At 41.8% G+C, this 22077-nt stretch overlaps 2 protein-coding genes across 8 annotated transcripts in view; one reads left to right on the forward strand and one right to left on the reverse strand.

Moving 5' to 3' along the window:
* MRRF (mitochondrial ribosome recycling factor) overlaps nt 1-354 on the reverse strand; it is a 65570-nt gene extending 65216 nt beyond the window's left edge. For 5 of the 7 annotated variants that reach the window (XM_015084802.3, XM_027035034.2, XM_015084804.3 and 2 more), the window contains exon 1: nt 137-330. In XM_015084802.3, coding sequence (XP_014940288.1) covers nt 137-330 — 194 coding nt within the window. Of the gene's footprint in view, nt 1-136 lie in introns of all 7 variants that reach the window. The other 2 variants (XM_015084801.3, XM_053204669.1) reach the window with 2 other exon arrangements.
* On the forward strand, nt 210-21595 carry RBM18 (RNA binding motif protein 18). The gene is made up of 6 exons (XM_015084810.3): nt 210-360; nt 3217-3345; nt 10814-10940; nt 14136-14222; nt 15921-16006; nt 19554-21595. Exons 2-6 carry the CDS (start codon nt 3233-3235, stop codon nt 19711-19713), a joined length of 573 nt encoding a protein of 190 aa, XP_014940296.1. The 5' UTR covers nt 210-360; nt 3217-3232; the 3' UTR covers nt 19714-21595.
* The last annotated feature ends 482 nt before the right edge of the window (nt 21596-22077 follow it).

Genomic DNA, 22077 nt, shown 5'->3' on the forward strand with positions numbered 1-22077 from the left:
AAGGTCAAGCCGGATTCGAATGGAACCGGTCAGGGTACGGTGATCGGACTCCCTCAGGTTCCCCAGAGATGCTTGAGTAGAGGTCTCTGGCACCCGGATCCAGCGCGCGCCTCGAGGCCGTGCAGAGGCCACTCACCAGCTATCGCCCAGGATACTAGGAAAAGACACACGCGACCGTGGAGACGGCGGCGGCGCGGGCGCCATGACGTCACGGGGCGGCGCGGCGGCGCAGGCGTAGCGCGTCACCGACGGCCTGGCAGCGGGCGACGTTGAGGTGGACGCGCCTGGAGGGCCGTCGGGCTGCGGGGTCGGGACCTGTTTCTGGGGCATGAGCCGAGGGGACGACGCCGAGGCCACGAGGTGAGTCCCGCCGCGAGGCGCCCCTGCACCTGAGCGCCAGCCCCGCGAGGGGCTCGTAGAGGAGGCTGCCCTAGCAAGACGGCTTCTCAGGCCCCGCCCCGGATTGTCCCGCCGCTAGCCCGGAAATAACAATCCGAGAAACGACCCATTGCAGCTGGGAATTCGCGGCCAGGAATCGGGAAGCCGGGGTTCCAGGCTTGACCCTGCCATTACCCTTAGCTTTAGGGACAAGTGGCTTTGTTTCTCTGGACTTTATTCCCTGTAGGATTATTCTTGCCTTCCAGGCGGCTGCAGTTTGACTGCGAGGATAGATGTAACAAGCGTTTTTTGTGAACTCTGTTAATCTAGGGGATTGTCGCCATTGCAGACCTAAAAGATTTTAATGGTCGCATGACATCTTGATCTTATTACGTTTTTACAAAAGGCCTAGTGCTAAGCTGTCACAGATACTCTTATTTAAACCCCTCAACGACCCATGAGTTAGGGATAATCGTGCCCATTCTAGAAAGGAAGAAGAAAATGAGGTTCCAAGTGGAGCCCCGTTCATTCATTCAGTTAATATTGAGCACCAGGCAGTGTACTAAATGCTGTGAATGGAACTATGTCCAGGATAGGAAGGTCCTCCAGGAGCTTACATTCTGGTGAGGGAAACAGAAAATAGAATAGTAAATAACGTTGAACGAGCAGTATACAGAAAGAAAAGGTGGCTATGGCTCTACTCTTAGGAAAAGCTTTTCTGGAAAGACACTTAGCTAAAGTCACACAATAACTGGGTGCCAAAGCCAGGATTTGAATACAGATCTTTCGGCCCCGTATCCCACACTCTTGCCACTAAAACATGCTACCCTTTTGTCATATTAAGTAGTAGTGGGTATTCCTGTTTTCAGACATGAGAAAATCCGAGAAGGTCCTATGATTGGTCATCGCAAATGTTGTCTCTTTTAGAGAGGCCTTCCCTCTCCACTGATGCTGAAGTAGTCCAACCCCAGTCTCCATGTCAGATCACCTTGCTAAATTGTGTTTGCAGCTCTGTCGCTAATTATACCTTGTTTATTTATCTTGTGTTTGTGTTGTCCCGCCCCTCCTCCAAACCATGAGCATTCCAAGCACAGAGAGCTTATTTGGTCACTGCTTTGTCCTAGACAATGCCTAGAAATAGAAGCTCAGTTTTTCTTTTTGGAATGAATGAATGATCTGTAGGAAAATAGGAGGATAGGAAAGCACAGAGAATACAGAATGCTTCTCCTGGTCTGTTTCCACTCCTAGGATTCTGTTTCTGTGTGTTTCACCTTTCTCTCAGGAGGTAAGAGCAAGAACTACAAGCTTATTCATTTCTCTTTTTTCAGCACATAGCCATGGGCTTAGCAGTTAGCAGTTGCTTGTCACACTTTGTTGAACACATTGAAGACATGAGTGGGAAAGGTAGAATAATACCCTCACGTGAGGGGCTGGATAAACATGTTATTAACAATAACTTAGCACCCACTGTGTACCAGACTTCATGGGCTATGCTGAGATGAATAAGAGGTAATGGCAGTGATCAGTGTATGTCATCTGCTGTTTTTAAGACCGTTCCTACAAGCACTATCCTCTGAGGCACTTCGGGTTACATAGTATCTGTTTCCTAGAGCAAGGAGTTGTAAAGTCTGGCACAGCCTGCCATCTTCCCAGCCCTTTTTTTCTTTCTCTACCACATGATATATTTGTTAAAGCTTTGCTTTACATCTGTCATCTCATTTTTGGCCTTCTCAGCACCCTTAAGTTACAAGCAGGGCAAGGTTTCATATGTAGAGATGAGGAAACAAGCTTAGAAAGAAGTGACTTCCAATGGAAATGCCAAAATTGGAAACCAGGTCTTCTGACACCAGCGTTTTTTCTCTTGCCACTACTGTCTCCATCATAACCCTCAGCCTCCTTTGGTTGTGAGGTGAGTCCTTTCCAGATCGAAGACTAGTGATAATTTAAGCTAACATTCATTGAAAACTCCTCAGGTGCCATACATTGTTCTTAATGCTTTGAGTGTGTTAACTCAGTCAATCTGCACAACTTTTGTGAAGGGTCATTCTCTTTTCAGATGAGGAAACTGAGGCACAAGTGGCTAAGTACCTTGCACAAGGTTACGCAGCTAGTAAGCATGCAACTGGAATGACTTAGGAGGAAGTTAGTCTCTTCTCTGAGTCTCTTCCAAACTATTAAACATGATACTAGCAAACATTGATTGCTTACTGTTGTTGATGCAGTGTTTAATGATTTTTCATGCATTATCTTTAGTCTTCCTGACAGCCCTGTAAGATAAAAACTGTTATTTCCATTCATAGGGTATATGAGGGAACAGAGGCCTAGAATGTTCTGGCAATTCACCAAGTCACACAGCCTGCTTTCAAACCCAGTTCTGATTCCTAAATCTATAGCTTTAAATTTCCTGTATTGCCTCATCCATGAGGAAGAGACGTATAACTGCACTTTCCCACCCATCTCCCTCAGTGCCATTAAGACTCTCTTTCTGGTGGTTTCCAAGACTTATTTTGGGTGACAGTTTTTGAACTGGAGTATCATGTAGTAATAAAGACTTTGGCCTCCCGCCCAGTCGGCCTCTGGCTTCAAAAGAGGAAAACTTTAGTGTCTGCACGCAGAACCACACCCCTTTCACCTTAAATGGAAGCTCTTGCACTCTGGCTGCCAGAGGAGCTGTCCCAAGGGAACTGGTGCTGGGGCCCTGGTTGTGGAATAACTGAGGCCTTTGAAGAACTGCCCAGGGCTTGCCCTCCTTGAATAAATGTTTGTTGAATTGAATTTGAAGTCTCCTGTTCACACACTGCTGCTCCTCTCCTGCCTGAATGTTCACGTTTTCTTTAGTATTTCATAGAGATTGATGGAAGCAGAAACCAAAACTCTTCCCCTGGAGAACGCATCCATCCTTTCAGAGGGTTCCCTACAGGAAGGGCACCGGTTATGGATTGGCAACCTGGACCCCAAGATCACAGAGTGAGTCTAAGTCATCTTAATTTGTTGCCTACAAAACTGGGATGTTTGTAGTGGTGGTGTTCAGAAGAATTTTCAAGAGATGTAGGATATATTTTCGCCCTTTTATTTATGTTTTAATTACCTTTGAAGGGTACATGCTTTTGTTATTAACCTGTTATGTTGACATTTTTCTTATATTTGGACTGTTCTGCAAGAACACAGACGTGGGTATTCTTTAAAACATATACTTCATTTTTCTTACTTGCCAAAGATGTTCTTTTTTTTTTTCACCAATTTGAATCCTTGTACCCAGTGACTACAGGACATTATTTTCTAGAATCAAGCCACAGCATACTTTTATTTCTCAAAATGAGGGAACCGGCAGACGTCTCGGTACCTTCACCAACGGGCAGAGGGTACCGCTTGGCTGTAATTCATGTTAAGCAGCCATGGAACCATAGAAGGTCAGAGCTGGAAGGCATCTTAGAAATCACGTCAGCCCCTTTGGTTTTCATTCATTCACTAAATGGTATGGTGCCTAATGTGTGCCAAGTGCCTATTTGTGCCAAGTACCACACTAAGCAGTTTTCAAACTTTTTAAATCTGAGGAACCTTGTCTTAAAGTAATCAGAACCTGTTTATAAAATACAAGCTCAGAGCTGTGCTGATTAAAGTGGGGAAGAGGTCCCCCCAAAGCCTTTTGGCAACTGCCACCCTTTCTTTGGCAGTCAGTTAGAGGACTCCATGTTACAGGACTCCATGGAGCACACTTGAAAACCTCTGATAGGACCCAGGTCTCTTACCCTACAGTAGAGGAAACTGAGATCTGAAACACAGAAGTGCCTTGCCCGGGGTAACACAACTAATTAAATTGTCCTGACTCCCCACTCTTTCCATTGTGGCCATTATAGTGGAAAGTACTTTCTTAGCAGGAGAGAATTAAGAGGTGTTTCCTTCCCCCAGTTGTTCAGTAGGTTCAGGGCTGTAGTTGGTGGCAGGATGGTAAGGAGTGAATAGATCCAGCTGTGTGGGATCAGTGCTTAAAGCAGGTGTGGAATATGTCATCAGTCCTAAAAGGCAGTCCCTGTGGAATAGTGTTAAAGGCAAGGTGAGAGGAGACGAGAGAACCTGCTTACTTGAGTCTAGGATAAGAGGAGGTGTATATAGGATTGGGACTGGGAGAGAGGAAAGGGATGTGAACTAATGGGTCAGGATGGTAACAGAAAGTTTAGTTCTTAATTCTGCTGAAGTTCAGATCAGCTAAATGAAATTAACTTTAGGTTCCTCTAGGAATTATGCCCTTTAACATATGTTGTCCCCATATTATGTTACTTTGGTCACTGGGGCCCTGGACTGTGGACTGCGCATTTATTTTGGTTCCCTTTATGGCTTATGGCTTTGAGGATGAATGAATGTGTGAATCAGCACAGCCTCTCAATTATGAGTGTTGATCAGAGAAGCTGTTTCCATCATCTAAAAGCCAGGCTGTGAGGGGTTGCTCCCCAGAGTGGTTTCCATTCCCACCTCTGCTTCTCTGAATGGAAATCGGAACATGGAAACACTGTTCGTTGTTTTGGCTATAACTCACCGTAATGGGACTCTTGTTCTGATTGTGTCCTGCTGCTTGATAGGAAAGTTCAAATGGGCATCTACCACCTCAGTTTATGTCAGAAGTTAAGAGTATATCCATGTTTTCTTCTGCTAGAGCATTAACAGAAACATTGAATCAAAACTTTCCCACTGGTATCTCTGCCCCTTTTATGTCAGGCCAAAGGTGGACATCATGGACTGAGCTGCAGATCAGGGCTTTGCAGGGCCTACCTGTGGCTTCCCCACTTCTGTGTCACCTGCTATTGTTTTTCTTCTATGGATTCCTTATCTCAAAACATTTTCTCTGCCAAACACACTGATTAAATAATAATAAATTTCTTTTTAAAGATATGACAGTCGTAGCTGTGGTTAGCATGAAACGCTGAGCGTTATCTCATTTAATTTACTTAATTATAGCAAAGAAACCTAGCATGTTAGTAAGGTAGGTCTTATGGAAATGTGTGATTTCCTTCCAAGTTTTTGAGTTACATAAACTTCTAGATCCTGTTCCTCTCAAGGTGGGTAATGATGGGCCTACATGAATTATTAAAATACAGTCATTTCCAGGCATTGTAGGATTGCATGTTGTATCTTACGTGAATATGGGTGCCTGGCTTATAGTTCAATCTCAGAAGGGATTTGAATCTAGATCTTTAAACTTCTAATGACTCATGGGGCAACTGGGTGGCTCAGTCAGCTGAGCGTCCCAACTCCATCTTGGCTCAGATCATGATCTCACAGTTAGTGGGATTTAGCCCCACGCCAGGCTCTGCGCTGATAGTGGGAACCTGCTTAGGATTCTCTCTCTCCCTGCCCCCCCTAAACCCCGCAACTTGCACATGTGCTCGCTCGCTCTCTCCTCTCTGAAAATAACTAAACTTTAATAAAAAATTAAACAAGGAAAAAAAATAAACTAATGATTCTTGAGAGAAGTTTGCAGAGCGTCCTCCAGTTTTCATAATTAAACCCCACCCACAAATTGCTGCTAGTTCCTGCTGTTTCCCCTTTCAGCACACTCTTATCTCTTTCCTGTACATACCCCTGCTCTTTACCATCCCTCTTCCTGATCTCTTATAAACTGATTTGAATGCCCCTCTTATACAAATGGCCTCTCACCTCTTGTTAGAAGACAATTTATAGTGTATATTTACTGTGATGAATGGTAACAGAGACAGTTTAAAAAAAAAAAAAAAGACTTTTCCACTCAATTTTTCAGTTTTTTTGATAATTAATTCGAGTCATCTTATGTGTATGTGCTTATTACTAATCTGAGTCCTGATCAAGTTACATGGGACGCCCATCAGTCTCCTCTCAGAGGAATGTGTACTGCTAACTGACTGTCTAGCACTCTGATATCCTGCTTCACATTGGTTTGTGTTCAGTACTTTGTGGTTGCAGTACTCCCCATAGCATTCTTGGCTATGCTAGCTGCCAAGAATATCTGTATGACTAAATAGGTCATAGAATTTAGATTTAAGGGAATGATGACGTATGATTTGTGGAGGTAGCAGGTTCCATTATTCTCATTCCTCCCAACTTCATCACACGTCATATTTCTCACCAACAAAGTGAGAATGTTCAACTAACGGGGTGAACATTTTTTCTGGCTCTAATATTGTATTAGTTCCTCTTGTTTAAGCTCATGACAACCTTGTGAGGCAAGGAGAAAGATAATATTTTCCCTGTTTTATAGGACAGGAAGAGTTAAGTGAGGTGACTCAGTATACTGAAATAGTTAGCCATGGACTAATTTCCCATCACCTAATTTAGTGCTCCTTGCTCAGATATTCTAATAGTCCATTTAACTGAACAAGCATAGCCTAAAGTGTCCTATTCTAAATTTTAAAATATAAGGACTTCTTTTAAATTGTCGTGGGACCCAGTCTAACCATAGGGTAAAAACAGTACTTCCAAATATCGTTGCTAGTGCCTGCAACAGAGAAGCCAAAAAAGTTAATGTCCTTAGACATTATCTATTTTCCACACTGTGGTTTCCTCTGAAAGGATTAATCCAGGCTTTCTTTTTCAAATATTAAATGTTTTGCATAGAAAGTCAAATCAATAGCCACCACGTAATTCATGAGGAGAAATATGAGAAGAAACAAAGCCAGCAAAAATTGTACAAGAAGGAGCATTCTAAATGGAAGGTGTAAGTGGAAATAAGAAAGAATGTGTGAGCAGACTATCAGGAGGACCTTTTTGACTAAAGGAAGGTTGAATACTAAATGAGGGTGAAAGCAGCAGTGGGATAGATGGAGTTCTATCAGATGCATACAGGGTCTTTAAAATTGACTCAGACAAGAAGTATGAATTTGTTGTAGAAGAGACTTATTGGCAGTGTTAAGCAGGGTGCTGACAACATGAAAGTGATGTTTTAGTGGAGAAATGAGACGTCAGTATGGAGAGTGGGTTGGAGGAGCAAAGACTGATGCCGAAGATTAGCTAGGAAAGACTGCCAGAAACTAGGCCAATCTGTCACCCAGGTAGAGACCGTGAACTTGGAAGCCACTAGGTGAGTCTGAGAGATGAAGAACGTGATGGATGGAAGGGGAACAGGAGTTGAAGATGACCCTGATGTTTCTTGCCTAAGAAATGGAGAATCATGTCCACACTGACTGGTGGAATAGCTGGAAAGGGTATCAGGTTTGGAGGGGAGGTCATTCTGGGTTATACTAAGTAAACTTAAAAGCAGCGGAGAGCCATCCAGGTGGAAGTGTCCTTCTGAGGCCGACTTTCAGAGGTGAACTGGAATGCGAGAGGGGAGTACACGCATGAATGTGTGTTTAACCCTAAAGTAACCTGTGTTTCTCAGCTAAGTCTTGTTTTTCCTTCATGATTCATGCTTTTCTTTTAATGCCTTGGTTTGCACGAATCAGCCTTTACTGTTTGCTACTTAAATTTGAAACACAGTGATACTATTTAATAGCATAGAACATAAAGACCCAGCAAATAGTAATTTCTATAAGTTTTAAAGAAAATTTTCTCTAAAACAAATTATGCATTTAAAACAGTCTTAAATATCATTTCATTGGCTTCCCATTGCCTACAGCATCAAATTAAAATTCCCTCACTGAGAACACCAACATCCTTCACAGTCTGTCCCCTGCCTGCCTTTCAGCTCATCTCTTAACTGCCCTACTCTTACTCTCTTCCAATGAAGCAGATTCCCTTTCGCCTTTATTTCTTTGCACATAATATTCAGTAACCACCATGTTCCTGCACAGTTGGGCCTCTTTGTGTGCTCATGTACATACGTCTATGTGCAAGTATCATAGCATTTTGCAATTTTTTGATTGCATATCTCTATCTTCTAACCAGAATGTGAGGTCCTTGAAGGCCAGGACCTGGTTGTATTCATCTGGATGGTTCAAGTGCCTACTACGGTCTTTGATAAGTAGTAGGTGTCTAGGTGTCTATTTTAACATTTGTGTAGACTAATTACTTCTGTCACTAGGCAGGAAGGCCATTTTCAAGACCATTACAGAAAACACTAAGTTGCAGAAATATGTTGGGACTGGTGTACTAGCTCCTGAAAGTTGCAGGGCCCCACATTTCATGAAGTGAAGCAAGGCTCTGATGAGTCGTGAGCCCTCCCATACTTCAGCAGCACGTGAAAGTGCTTGCAGATGTGAAAGCAAGACTCTTCAGGCTTTTTTTCACTATCAGAGCTCACAGTCCCCATCTCCAGGAAGCAAAATAGTAAACATTTCATTCCTTTTGTTTCGGTGTTCCGATAATTTCAAGAAATTATCAAACAAGGAAAGAAATCCTGGAGAAGTTGAAAGACACAGACCTAAGCAGATGTTCCTGGAATCTTAAGGTCGCACTTCTCGGGCAGAACGTATTTGTTAGCTTTTCAAAGAGTAATCTGTTGGCTTTTTTTTTTTTTCTGAGTAAATTAAAATTCATTTCCTAGGAAATGCCGATCGCCTTACCTTCCTGCTTTTAAGCAGAATGGAGCTGATGAAAAGATGACCGGCCCACAGCAGCCCTTAGATTGTTTTTTAGAAAAACGGGTTTGACCCACCATTCATGGCACCTGGCACAGTGTTGAGGTTTGAATGAGTATATTAAGTGGAAGATGCAGCTGTGAGTTAAAGACTCAGGGGAAGGGTGCTTGGCTGGCTCAGTTGGTGGAGCATGAGACTCTTGATCTTGGGGTTGCGAGTCTGAGCCCTACACTGGGCATAGAGATTACTTAAAAAAATAAAAACTAAGTTAAAAAAAAAAAAAAGACCCAGGGGAGACTCTTCCAGCCCATATCTGTCTGCACATTTGAGAGGCTCACCCTTGTTGTACCCCTACTCAAAAATCAAGTAAAACCAGAAATCTGTACTTGAGGTGTCTCCCTTTTCCTCTGGAGAATCCACGCCTGCATCCTCCCCAGCAGTTGAGGTCTCCTGATGGGAGCTGAGAATTTGGAAACTAGGGAGTTACAATTGCTTTCCCTTTCAAAACAGGTCTAAAGACCAGATTAATGTTCACAGTATGCCTTGGGATCCTTGCATCCTGCCCCAGTGCAAGACCTGTATTATGTCTTTCTTGCTCCATTGTGTCAGGCACCTGATCCAGGATAATGGGCTTGCTTGTTGATGTACATTAGTATCAAATTTAGTATGTAGAGCTTATGATCCCCTTCATATCTTTCTGCCTCCCAAAGGAGATTGTTACTCAAGAGTAAAATCTTGATGAGTTTCTCCTAGAAAACAATGTGAATATAAATGTGGCTGTAACGACAGCTCTACTGACTCCCTGTGGGGTAGAATTCCCAGTAATAACAGATTTAGCATGTGGGCTGATACCTTTTTAGTATCACAGGGACAGCATTGTTTAGAGAAAGCCTTGACTCCATTTGAATAGTGTAGAGGATGCCAGGAGGAAGGCCAAAGGAAAAGGAAACGGGAGAGCTGTTGGTTTGTCTCACCCTTACATCAGATGACAGGAAGTCGGAATTGAGATTGGCCACAGCAACCTGTTAAGGCCACATCTGTTTGAATAACTTAAAAGCTCTATAGAAACCAAATAAGTGTTAGAGAAAGGAATCTAAGAAGAGGATAAGGGGCACAATGGCAAGCAAGAGCTTGGGGTGAACCTCCTACCAGGAAAAAATGTCTTCCTGGGCCATCAATACTCTTTAATCGGCCGTGCTCCAAGGTATAAACTGTGTGAAAACAACTGAGGTTGATTAGTTATCCACAGCTGGGTGATTTATAGAACTGGCCAGGTTCTCCTGCCCTGTATGAGACCAGCCTCAGTCACACTGTGGTTCCACATTGTCCCTAACGTTCAGTCACGTCAGGGATTGAAACTCACAGGCACGTATGGAAGTGCCGCTAGCTGTGGTTTGGTTTTTGGCAGAGTTTCTCATGAGTGCAATTCAGGGCTAATGATTAATTATGGAATCTATTACAGAAGTCTTCCAAAGTTGTTTGTTTGTGTGAATGTGTGTTACTTTATTTATTTTTGAGATAAGGTAGGCTTTGGCTTTTGGAGTGTGGGTATGTGTTCCTGATGGAGTTGTAGTTATTCACAAATGCTAGTTCATTGCCAAGAGATTAAAAATAAATAGATCGACACTATTTTTGAGCTTTTCTCCAAAAGAAAAACAAATGGTGCTTCTGGGCCAGACAGCTGTTTGTTAGGTGTGGTTTTTTGTTTGGTATTTTTGTGCTGGACAGACGCTTAGCCATGACAATTCTAGTTCCCATTCCAAATAGAGGCAAACAAGTCTGTTTGCCAAATAAACTAACACAGCAGTTTGGGAGAAGGCAGGGGGGCGGGGGGGGGGGGGGGGCAAGATTTTATCCTGGGGTAAATCATCTCCTGCTTTTATCTCCCACTTCAGCCAGAGTGGCCATCCAAGTTCCCAGTGTACTCATGGGCTGTCCTTTCTCTACAGATATCACCTCCTCAAGCTCCTCCAGAAGTTTGGCACAGTGAAGCAGTTTGACTTCCTCTTTCACAAGTCTGGTGCTTTGGAGGGACAGCCTCGAGGGTACTGTTTTGTCAACTTCGAAACTAAGCAGGTAATGAAACCTCTCCCCTTTCACGGTGCTTCCCATACTCTCCTCCTTACTTAGTCCTCTCTCCCCGAGCACAAGTCACGGTGCCTTGTGGGCAAGAGCCGTGTTGGACTCACCCCTCTGTGCCTCGCCCTGAGTCCTAAAGGAGACCCTCGGTAAACGAACGGGTGAACGGCTTTCAAAATCGACCCTCCCCAGGCTCGCGGTCTGAGGCGGCTGACCTACTTTTCTGACCAGATGCTTTGGGGTGCCCACATTAAGCACATGGACATCCTCCTCCCTGTTCTGGTTTGTTTGTTCCTTTAGTGGCAGGCCAACAAAGCCTCCTTTTCTTTCAATAGTTTTGCCCCGTGGTGCAGAAGCCCTCCCTCTGTGTGGTGAGCCACCCACAAACTCTTTTATTTTGATTTCTTAAAAATGTACCCTTCTTCTCAGTGTCTCAGAACAAATGCGTACAGATTTGAATATATATGGAGGAAGAGAGCATGATATACGCATGTATCTTCTTGCAGTAAAATTGTATCCTTTAAGTGGACATGGCTTGATAAAGAAATTGAATTTGAACGTTATTAAATACAGAGATACTGGTTAGTATTCTCTATAACTTTAGTAGCCATATGGAAGGACATTGCCTGGTTATTGTTTCAATAATACTGTATTTGGATGTTTTTCTTGTTATAAAAGTAGTACATATTAATTACAGATGAAAATATAGATGACGTGACTTCCCTTATCAGCCCAGTACCCAGAAATAATTCTTGTTAATATTTAGTCTGGTTAATATTTAGTTTTCTTGTTACTATTTAGATCTTTCTAGTCTCTTCTTTCATTACATTCACACATGCATACACACGTATAGAGCTTAGAGCACTCAAATAAGGTCATATCGTCCTGTTTACCGCTCAAAGTCTATTAAAAATTTTCTGTCCTCTACTACACATCCAGAAAACATTCTGTATCATGATACTGTGGTTTCACCAGTGTGGCTGTTTATATGTAAAAATTCACTGATGTAGGGGTGCCTGGGTGGCTCGGTCGGTTAAGCATCCGACTTCGGCTCAGGTCATGATCTCACGGTCCGTGGGTTCGAGCCCCGCGTCGGGCTCTGTGCTGACAGCTCAGAGCCTGGAGCCTGTTTCAGATTCTGTGTCTCCCTCTCTCTGTGACCCTCCCCCGTTCATGCTCTGTCTCTCTCTGTCTCAAAAATAAACGTTAAAAAAAAATTAAAAATTCACTGATGTAGATCTTTAATGTTTATATATTTTGTTGTATGTAACTCAACATCATTTTTGATGACCACACAGTATCTCATCGTAGGAGTGTATGATAAGTTATTTGACTAATCCCCAGTTATTAGCTGTTTAGGTTGTCCCCAGTGATTCACAAGTGTAAACAGTATGCTAGTGAATATCTTCATACCTCTAGTTATTTTCACGTTTACTGTATACATGGAAACTGAATGCTATCAACAAAGGCCACGCATATTTTTTCTTGATACGACTGCCAGTTGCCTTCAAGCAATGATGTATCCGTACGCTCTGAGACTATATGAGAGTGTCATTTGTCCTTATCGGTGCTGGGGGTGCTTTCCATCTCCTCTAACTTTTGCAAATGAGACAGGCACTAAGAGATACATTGCTATTCTAAATGAGGGAAGTGAAAAAAATGCTGCGTATGGTTAGCATTTTTAAATACTTTATTCTTCCTTAATGATAGAGTGTGATGAGCATTCTTACAGACAATTAAAATCAGTGGTCATGGTGGGGATAGATGGTGGTTTTAAAACACTGGACTACAAATTACAAAGCCTAGCTTCTATTGCTGGCTCTTTTATTTATGAACTTTGGGCAAGTCTCTTGACCTCTTTTGGCTCAGTTTTCATTTAAAAATGGGGATTAAAAATACCCTCCTTTGCTTACAGGAAGTTGAGAGAATAGATGAGGGTACATAGGAAAATACAGTTGGCATTTAATATTGTTGAATACACAAACTTTGAAATGACATACAAAGATAGGAAAAATTTTTTAAAACATTTATCTCCTTGCTGGCATTTTTAAAACATTTATCTCCTTACTACTGCCGATGCTGCAGAATTAATAGAGAATGCCATGTGAATTCTAATTCCCTAGATGAAACTAAAAAGGAGAATAAAATGTCTCTTATCTGTCTCTCTAACTGGTAAGCGAGGATGTCAGTGACTGTCCAATGGCTGACACATAGTGAACACTCAGGTGTTTGTTGACTGTCAGGCTGGCGAGCTCTGGAGGAATAAGAGAATCACCAGTAAAACCAGACTGGAATGCCTGGTGGTATTACACTGCAGTGTCAGATCCACTCTTGTTCCTGCTCCGGTTCCTTAAGAGCTTCTTCACCCCCTGGTAGATGTGGGTTACACTTGGCTGAATGCCTCAGGGATACAAATGGGGCAGAGAAGGTTTGGCAGGATGGAAAAGTACGACCAGGCTTCCTGGGAATGTCCTAGAGTGACTCTTAATCCAGCTTCAGGAATTCCTTTTAACTTTGTTCCTCCCGTATCTGATGGGGAAAGGGTCAGGGAACTTTTGGCTCCCAAAACCAGGTGCATAGATTGGCTCACACAAATACCTTGCTCACAGGCTCTTTGACTCACTCCTGCTTTTTCCGGCCTAGTTTCCTTCACTCCGTATCCTTTGAAGCCATTACTGTTTCTCACTTTGGATCCAGGGAGTGTAAGCCCTCGTCTGGGGTATAGTTCCGGTAGATTTCCTAGCACAGTGGGTCCTGGCAGACAGAAGTGTATAGAAAGGTATCCCCTGATAAGAACAACGCGCTAACAGTGGTTGAGTGCTTACCACGTGCTCCATGCTTTCTTTACATGCACTCTTCCTCCTCCCTCCAACCAGTGAGGAACAAGTAGTAGTGTCCATGTTTTAGAGATGAAGAAGCTAATATTCACAGAGCTTAAGGGAGGGACCTGCCAGCTATCCCACTGCCAGTAATTGGCAGAGCCAGGATTGGCGTTTCTGTTTGACCAACTTTATAAAACTCACACCCTTTCTGCTATCGTGCCTTTTTTTTTTTTTTTTAATTTATTTAAATTGTAAATCCTTTGCCAGTTGTTTATCAGAAGCAGTCCGGTTGGAATCACAGCCTTCAAAGCTGGTGAGGCCCTATGAGGCACATGAATTTTTGACTAACATCTGTCCCTTTCCTGCACAGGAAGCGGAACAAGCCATCCAGTGTCTCAATGGCAAGCTGGCTCTGTCTAAGAAGCTGGTGGTGCGATGGGCACATGCTCAAGTCAAGGTAAGCCTGCTGGGCTAGAAAGACCACACCAAGCTCACCCTAAGGAGTTTTCCAAAAGACTGTTGTCCACTTACCCGTTTGCATCTCAGCCTCTTCACATCTGGAGCAGGCATACTTTGGTCTCCTACTTGTACTTACCATGTGTGTTGCCAGATTTTTCTTTTGAGAAACATCTCAGGAGGGATTAAGTTCCTTCATTGTTTCTCTCCACATACCCACAGATTCTGTTTTTGATTGATTTTTCCATGTGGCTGATGTGTATACTCAGACCTCTATCATGTTTTTGGTGGGGGTTGTTCTTTGGAGGAAAAAATGCATTTATTTTTAAAATTAGTTGCTTTAGGCATTATTAGACTGTTCCCAGCCTCTCCATTCTGTGGAGAGTTTGAATATGTTTATTCTAAACGCTTGAGAAATGGGTAGTTTGTATGAGTGCTTAAATTCCTGGCATCTCATCACTCCAGAGAGTTTGAGAGTTATTTGTGGGACTTTGCAGGGTCTGAATTGTCTCCAAGGCCCTAGAAGTGGCAAATGGCCTTGTTCATCTTTATAGTTGGTCTCTTGGAAAAATGCACTGGAAAAGATAATTACCATTAAAAAAAAAAAAAGAAAAGAAAGAAAAGAATGGCATTCTGTGTTACCTGCCACAAAGGTAGAGAAGGATGTGGACCAGAGCAATCCCAAGCGTTGAGTTGCTTCCTTCGTGGTGGGGTGTTGACAGACCTGCCTGCAACAAGATCCGTAGCGGTTAAAATTAGAGCTCCAGTCTTTAGCTATAGGAGCACGGCTTTTGATCAGAGGCCCCCTACCCATCAAGCTTCCCAGTAAAGAGTCACAGAAATTAAACTTTGGAGCTGGGTGTCCAGACTAAAAAACAGAGCTCCAACACTTTGTATCCTTCTGAGTATCTCAGGTAATCACAGAGCCTTCTCAATTTCTAGGACACATTGCCTTAAACATAGAAACAACGGGGAGAATTACCAAATGCTTTTTTACTCAAAAGAAAATCAAGTCTCATTTGCCAGACTGGCTGTCATTTTCTCATTCTGTGCCTCATTGAAAAGACACGCAAGAGAAATCATCCTCTGTTCCCATCTTTCGTTTAAGAATCTCTGTGCCTTGCAGTTCTCTTCTCCTATAAGTCTTTGACCAGAGGGCCTGATTGCTCTTTAATATTTAGTTTACTTTTTACAAGGGTGTGTAATTATCTGACATCAAATTAAACTGTTCTTTTGCTATAGGATGTTTTCTGTACCCATGGCTGGAAGCTTTTATTGCTACTTTTCTTCTCCACTCAGACCTGTTGAGAGTTGAATGTTATGCTTGGTGCTTGGCAGAAATCTAGCAGAATTTTAAAGTGTTTTGAATAAAGCAAAATAAATACTGTAAGAGGATGTAAGAGGGGACTCCTATTGTGTATTTGTACCATCTGTGAATTTGAAAGTTGAAGTTCTTTCCCCACCAAATAAGGCAGACTAGTGGCTAGATAGGAAGCTTCTTTTAAACTTCTTTTTCTAAATTTGTAGCTTTTAGGCCAAACCTGTGTGGAGTTTCGCATAGGTTCTAAATGTAAAGCAGTCCAAAGATTGTCTAGAAATATGCCAACGGTACACTGATGGGGTTGGAGTTTTTGAACTTATGCACTATAGTAAAGGGCTGGTTTTTGTTCAAGTGAAGTGATTTCCCTTTTTCTTTCAGAGATATGATCATAACAAGAATGATAAGATCCTTCCTATCAGTCTTGAGCCGTCCTCCAGCACTGAGCCCACTCAGTCTAACCTGAGGTAAGATGGGGTGCGATAGAAGGACACAAACGAGAATTCGAGAGCGTGAGCCACTGCTTCGTTCCAAGCCTTCATTCGTACTTCAGTGGACCTTTAGACTCTTAGTTTGTAATAGAACCTGTCAACTTCTGACATTTTGAGAGATGTGTTCAGTTAATCTCTAGAACGCGTAATAGCCTCTCCCTCCATACCCCCAAGATCACGGACTTGCAGAATTCATTCACTCAAAAACAGCTGCGTATACCTGCCGCGTACTAGCCATTGTGCTTGGCGCAGGAATACGCAGGCACGGTCAGACAGTCCTTAAGCGGAAAACAAGCATTTTAATGAGGGCTTGAGTCTTGCTGGCTTTGTCATTATACGTATGCTAATTCCTCCCCAGCCGTGAATTCCTTTCTGCAGAGTGTTAGTGTGCAGCTCGTTCATTCTCTGGGCCACTTCAGCGACTGTAGCTGTGTTGGTTCTAGTGTGCACAAACTGTCAGTTACTTCTTTGGAGTTAATTCAAAACAGAAGGAATGAAGAGTTGGGTGGAGAAAGGGGAAGTTAAGTGGATGGTTGAGCAGAAGTAGAGGGTTTTTGTTGTTTGGGTTTTTTTTGTTGTTGTTGTTTTTCCCCTGCATTATAGCCTGGGGAGAAATTTTAACAATAACAATAGCCAGGATTTATTGAGTTTACTATAAAGCAGGCACTGTGCTGAACACTTCACATGCCATATGTCACTTCATTATAAAAATGCCGGTAAAAATACTGTAACACTCATTTTATTTCGGAGGAAACTGACACTCAGCAAGGTAAAATATCTTGGTCAAGATGGCACAGGTAGCAAATAACAGATTCCAGAGTCAAAGCTAGGTCTACTGGACTTCAAAATTCAGTAAATTAATTTTATAGTTACTAATTTAATGTCATTGCTTTATATATTTACAAGATTACTACACTTAAAATATTTAATACTTAATATTTGGTAAATTATATTTTTTATATTATAACATTTAATATAATATATTTAATATGTCGATGACACATATTAAATATAATAGTTATTATAATTGATATTTCTTAATTTTGTCCTCTTTTACTATTTTGTGCTCCCAGAAATTAAAAAAAAAAAAGAAAAAGTATGATGACTCTTGTAGGTTCACTGGGAACCCTATCCACTATGCCATTTTCCCCATAAAGTTTTAATCTCCATGATCACAACTCAGTTTTCATGGAGGTTTTTATAAATCTAACTCCTGTTGGGAGGAGACCACTGCATTAATGTCTGCTGTCCTCTGTTACAATGAGCATGTCTTTAATTTTATTTTCAGTGTTTGTGTCTATACTAAACAGCCTAGTGTTTTCCATTTATTTTGTTATCCAGAGAACCTCAGCTTACATCTTTCTATTAACATCTATACCTAATTAGAGAAGGTTGCTTTTTGGTGATTCCTACTGAACAAACAGCTGGCTATCCCACTAATGGAGAGGAGAAGGTGCTGGAATGCATCTTGGTAATACCTTGGTGTTCTTTTTTATTGTAACCTAGGGTTTTAATTTTACATTGACCATGTAAAGTTATGAGTATATAGGAGCAGATGTACACTTTTTGAGGATTTCTGAAAGACCATTGTATACATCCCCTTCCAGGTTTCTGTCTCCCTGACTATAGATCACTGACCGCTTTGCAAATGGAAAGGAAACCAGGGGTCATAGAATATCCACTGCCTGAGTGCTTTGCATTCTGGTCCAGGGATGGCAATGACCTCCATCAAAGAGAATTCCTCCCAACGTGGGCAGTGTCTCCTCACGCCTTCTCTCTGATACAGGGCTGTGCAGCTCCCAACCTGATGGAGAGGAAGGAGCAGGGGTTTGGGTGATAACAAACTGGGTTTGAATCCTGGCCGTGCAGTCTGTTAGCTGTGTGACCCCTGGGCAAGTTACTACCTCCCTGCATTTCTTTATCTATAAAACATGGATGTTATCACAAGGATTAGAAACAATATCAGTAAAACTCTGGGCACAGTGCCTGGCTCATTGTAACTCCATAAATGATTGAATTTATAAACACACATTTATTAGTAAAAAGAGATTTTGTAGGATTTCCAAGGTGTTTCTTCCATTATTACTCAGTGATTCAAAAAATGGTACAATGTGGTAGTTAATAGCATGGGCTCTTGAATCCAATTGTGTTCAAATCTCTACTGCTTACTAGCTAAAGAATATTGGGCAAGTTAACCTTTCTGTGCCTCAGTTTTTTCATCTGCAGAATGAGTATAACCCACCTTATAATGTTTTCAATCTTACACGAATTTTTTTTCCAATTTTTTTTTTTTAACCATGGTGAAAGGCATATAAAATAGCATTTACCATCTTAACCATTTTTTTTTTTTAACTCTATTTGACCTAGTCTTGGTCTACTTTTTTTTTTTTTTTTTAAGTTTATTTATTTTGAGGGACAGCAGAGGAGGGACAGAGAGAGAGGGAGAAAGGGAGAAAGAGAATCCCAGGCCGGAGCTGCAGGGCTTGAACTCACAAACCATGAGATCATAACCTGAGCTGAAACCAGGGGTCAGACACTTAACCGACTGCACCACCCAGGCACCCCACCATCTAAACCATTTGAAGTGTACAATTCAGTGATTCTAAATACATTTGTAATGTTGTACAACCATTACCACCATCATTCCCCATAATTCTTTTCATCTTGTAGAACTGAAACCCTATATCCATCAAGTAATAACTTCCCATTCCCACCTCCCCCAAGCTCCTGGAAACCACCGTGCCACTTTCTGCCTCTGATTTTGATTAGTCTAAGTACCTTATACAAGTGTAATCATCCCATATTTGTCTTTTTGTGACAAGCTTATTTCACTTAGCATAATGTCCTCGTGGTTCATCCATGTTGTGGCATTATGTCAGAATTCCCTTCCTTTTAAAAGCTGAATAATATTCCAAAATGTGATCTAATACCACATTTTGTTTATTCATTCATACAAGACCCTGCTTTCAATTTCTCTATGAATTATTTGAGTGCCTACTATCTGCCAGGCCCTACAGTGTCAAACAGTGTGTGTGTCTGAAGATTAAATGTAGCCATATGTGATGTACTCCTAACAGTGTCTGGGTTTTTGGTAAAAATTTAATAGATGGTTCAGGTTTGATCGTTTCTGTTTCTGTTTTTGTTTTTTAACATTTATTTCTTTATTTTGAGAGAGAGAGTGCGTGTGAGGGAAGGAGGGGTGGGGATTGGGGACAGAATCCCAAGCAGGCTCCACACTGTCAGCGTAGAGCCCCATCGCACAGCTTGAACTCACAAACCACGAGATCACGCGTGACTTGAGCCAAAATCGTTGGACACTCAACTGACTAAGCCACCGAGGCAGCCCTGATCTTTTTCTTAAAATGTTATTGTGTGTGTGTTTTATGTGAAATATTCGCATATTCATATTTGAGTATCTTGTTGCTTCTCTGATCCGCCAAAAAAGACACAAGGAAGATAAAGTACGCGAGTATTTTCAGAATGCACTCAGGCCCGCTCTGATCCTCTGCTGTCCTTTTTCCAGTGTCACTGCTAAGATAAAAGCCATTGAAGCCAAGCTGAAAATGATGGCAGAAAATCCTGACGCAGAGTATCCAGCAGCACCTGTTTATTCCTACTTTAAGCCTCCAGATAAAAAAAGGACTACTCCTTATTCTAGAACAGCTTGGAAATCTCGAAGATGATGGTTATGAATTATTGTAGCAGCAAAAGCCAATTGGTCTTCACACCTGAAATCCTCTGCCTTTGTACTTTGTAGATGTGAATGGTACTACCCAACAGAGCACAATCACTGTTAATGTTTGGTAGCGTAACATTTTTGGATGTTCTCATGGATGTTTCTTCCCTGAAGTATGTGTGGAATTGAGCGTCATCCAGAATAAATAGGATTGTATCCAAAATTGTGATTGGAACATTGGGATGCTCTAGTTGGCTGGTGTGTTTGGATTTGTAACTCCAGAAACATTATATAGTATGCCAGGGAGAAAGGCAGACATAAAAAATAACATTTAAATCCGGAAACTAAATCTATTAACATCCATCTTTTTGAAGAAAAAAAAAAAAAAGTGGAGCATTTTTCTATGCTCAAACGTCCTTACAAGATAAAGAAAAAGTAAGAGAGAGGGAGGGAAGTGAGAAACTCTGAATCATGTTGAGAACCGTTGTTCCAGAATTTATTATGGAAATCCATCCCTCCAACTAGACTAAAAAAGAAAAAGTTCTTGGCAAAAGGGAGCCGATTCTTTGAACAAAAGTTGTGGTAATCTGTTTAAGAATTATGGTTCTTGTTTCAAAATCTTGTTAGGAAAACACGGTGTACATCTTTAAGTTGTTCACGTCAACAAAACCGTAGAATCAGATCCAGCATTTGATACCACAACGAATTCTGTTCGGAAACCCAGCTTTGACTCTTGAGTGATCATTTTTTAAAAATCTAAATAATTCTGCCTTCTACATGCCAAATGTTGTTATTAACGTGGGACTTTTACAATTGCGCATATTGCATGAGATTGTTTTTTATAGCATGAGTATGTTCTATTTGGAATTGTATCATGGTCAGTCTAAATAGGAAAGCAAACTTTCTCTGAAAATCTAAACATTGATATATCGATCTCTGTCAAGGATACTATTTATTAATAATTATGTAGGGGTCTGAGTAGGAGAAATTGAACTGTCTTGTGCCGGGTGAGGAGGGGACACGCGGTGGATGCAGGAAGTCCACAGAGCAGGCCCTGCTCTGGCATCAAGATTGCAATGAGCTCATGATTTGTGTCGTTCTTAAAGGCTGGAAAGACCGCATGACTTTAAAATGATTCTTCCTTTGTAAAACATACTCTCTGGCTCGGGTAGGTTTTCCCAGTTTGAGTATTTTAAATGCAACAACGGAGAGAGAAAAATAAACGAATGGATCTGGGAGTGTGTTTCTGTCAGCGGTTTTGGTCCTCTTGGTGCCGGGTTGATGGGACTGTTGCATTGGGCGGCACCTTTGCATCTTTACCAGGTAAATGGTCTTAATCTCTAGTGATGACAGATGCATTACCATCCTCGGCCCTAGCAAGAGGAAGCTTTCATTCTAGGAATTCAAGTCTTCCTGTGAGCATAGGTGAGTTTATGACACTTGAACCAAATCTTGAGCATAGTGAGGTTTCAAAGTTCATAGAACTGGTTCAGAGAAAACTCTCATTCCCTTCCCCAAGGTCAATCTTTTTAGATATCTTTAGATACTAAATACTTTCTGCATTTATTAGCTCTGTCTCCGATGCAAGTAACTCTCCTTCCATTTGGGGGATAGTTCAGAGAGGTGGGACCATCATCTCCCATTTTTCTGGTGACTTCTTAGATTACAGAATTCACCATTTTATCCTTAACGTCCTCAAAGGGTTATGGTGGAGTAGGACTTACTTAATGCAAAATAGTCTATTTTTAATAGGAACTTAGAAAATACATAACTTTGAATTATCTAGAGTTGTTTCCTTTAGAAACCAGAGCTATTTATTTGTATTTAAAGCAATGTTCATTATTTGTACGGATTCTTAATTCCTCTGTGTGAATAAATGCAAGACAGTGTCTGCGTGGCTGTGTCTCTTGTTTATTTTCTAGCATAAAGACTACAGTTTTCTGGTAGGCTCGTTTCCCTGCGAGCCTTGGGCCAGGGTGTCCAGGTAGGGTGTTCTCTCCTGCAGAAGGTTCTGGCTAGAGGTGAACCTCAAAGACCATTCTCTCCACCCGTATGCCTCCCTTACTTCTGTTGTTAGAGATGAGGAGAGTGGTTCTCACAGCAAACATACCCATGTGAAAAGAAGCCACAAGTGGAAGTCCCTGAAAGTATCACACTGTGTTTGGTCCTTCCTTCAGAGTAGAGGTTTCAGAGAATAACTGTGTCCTAAATATGCTGAAACCAGTCTGGTGAAAGGTTTGTAAAATACAGGTGTTAACTTGGTCGACGCGTTTGAAATTACAAGAGTGAAGAATTGAGGGAAATATTCAGGAAAGAGGTGTGAGCTATATCCTTAATCTCAGCTCCTATTTTGTCAAATGCAAAACATAAC

This window comes from Acinonyx jubatus, chromosome D4 (genome assembly GCF_027475565.1).
Source record: "Acinonyx jubatus isolate Ajub_Pintada_27869175 chromosome D4, VMU_Ajub_asm_v1.0, whole genome shotgun sequence".
NCBI classification, from domain to species: Eukaryota; Metazoa; Chordata; class Mammalia; order Carnivora; family Felidae; genus Acinonyx; species Acinonyx jubatus.

Excerpts from the sequence above, each read along its gene's own strand:
- RBM18 (XM_015084810.3), top strand. The coding sequence starts at position 3,233 with ATGGAAGCAGAAACCAAAACTCTTCCCCTGGAGAACGCATCCATCCTT. Across the intron at positions 10,941-14,135 it reads TCAACTTCGAAACTAAGCAG|GAAGCGGAACAAGCCATCCA; the intron begins GTAATGAAACCT and ends TTTCCTGCACAG. Across the intron at positions 16,007-19,553 it reads CCCACTCAGTCTAACCTGAG|TGTCACTGCTAAGATAAAAG; the intron begins GTAAGATGGGGT and ends TCCTTTTTCCAG.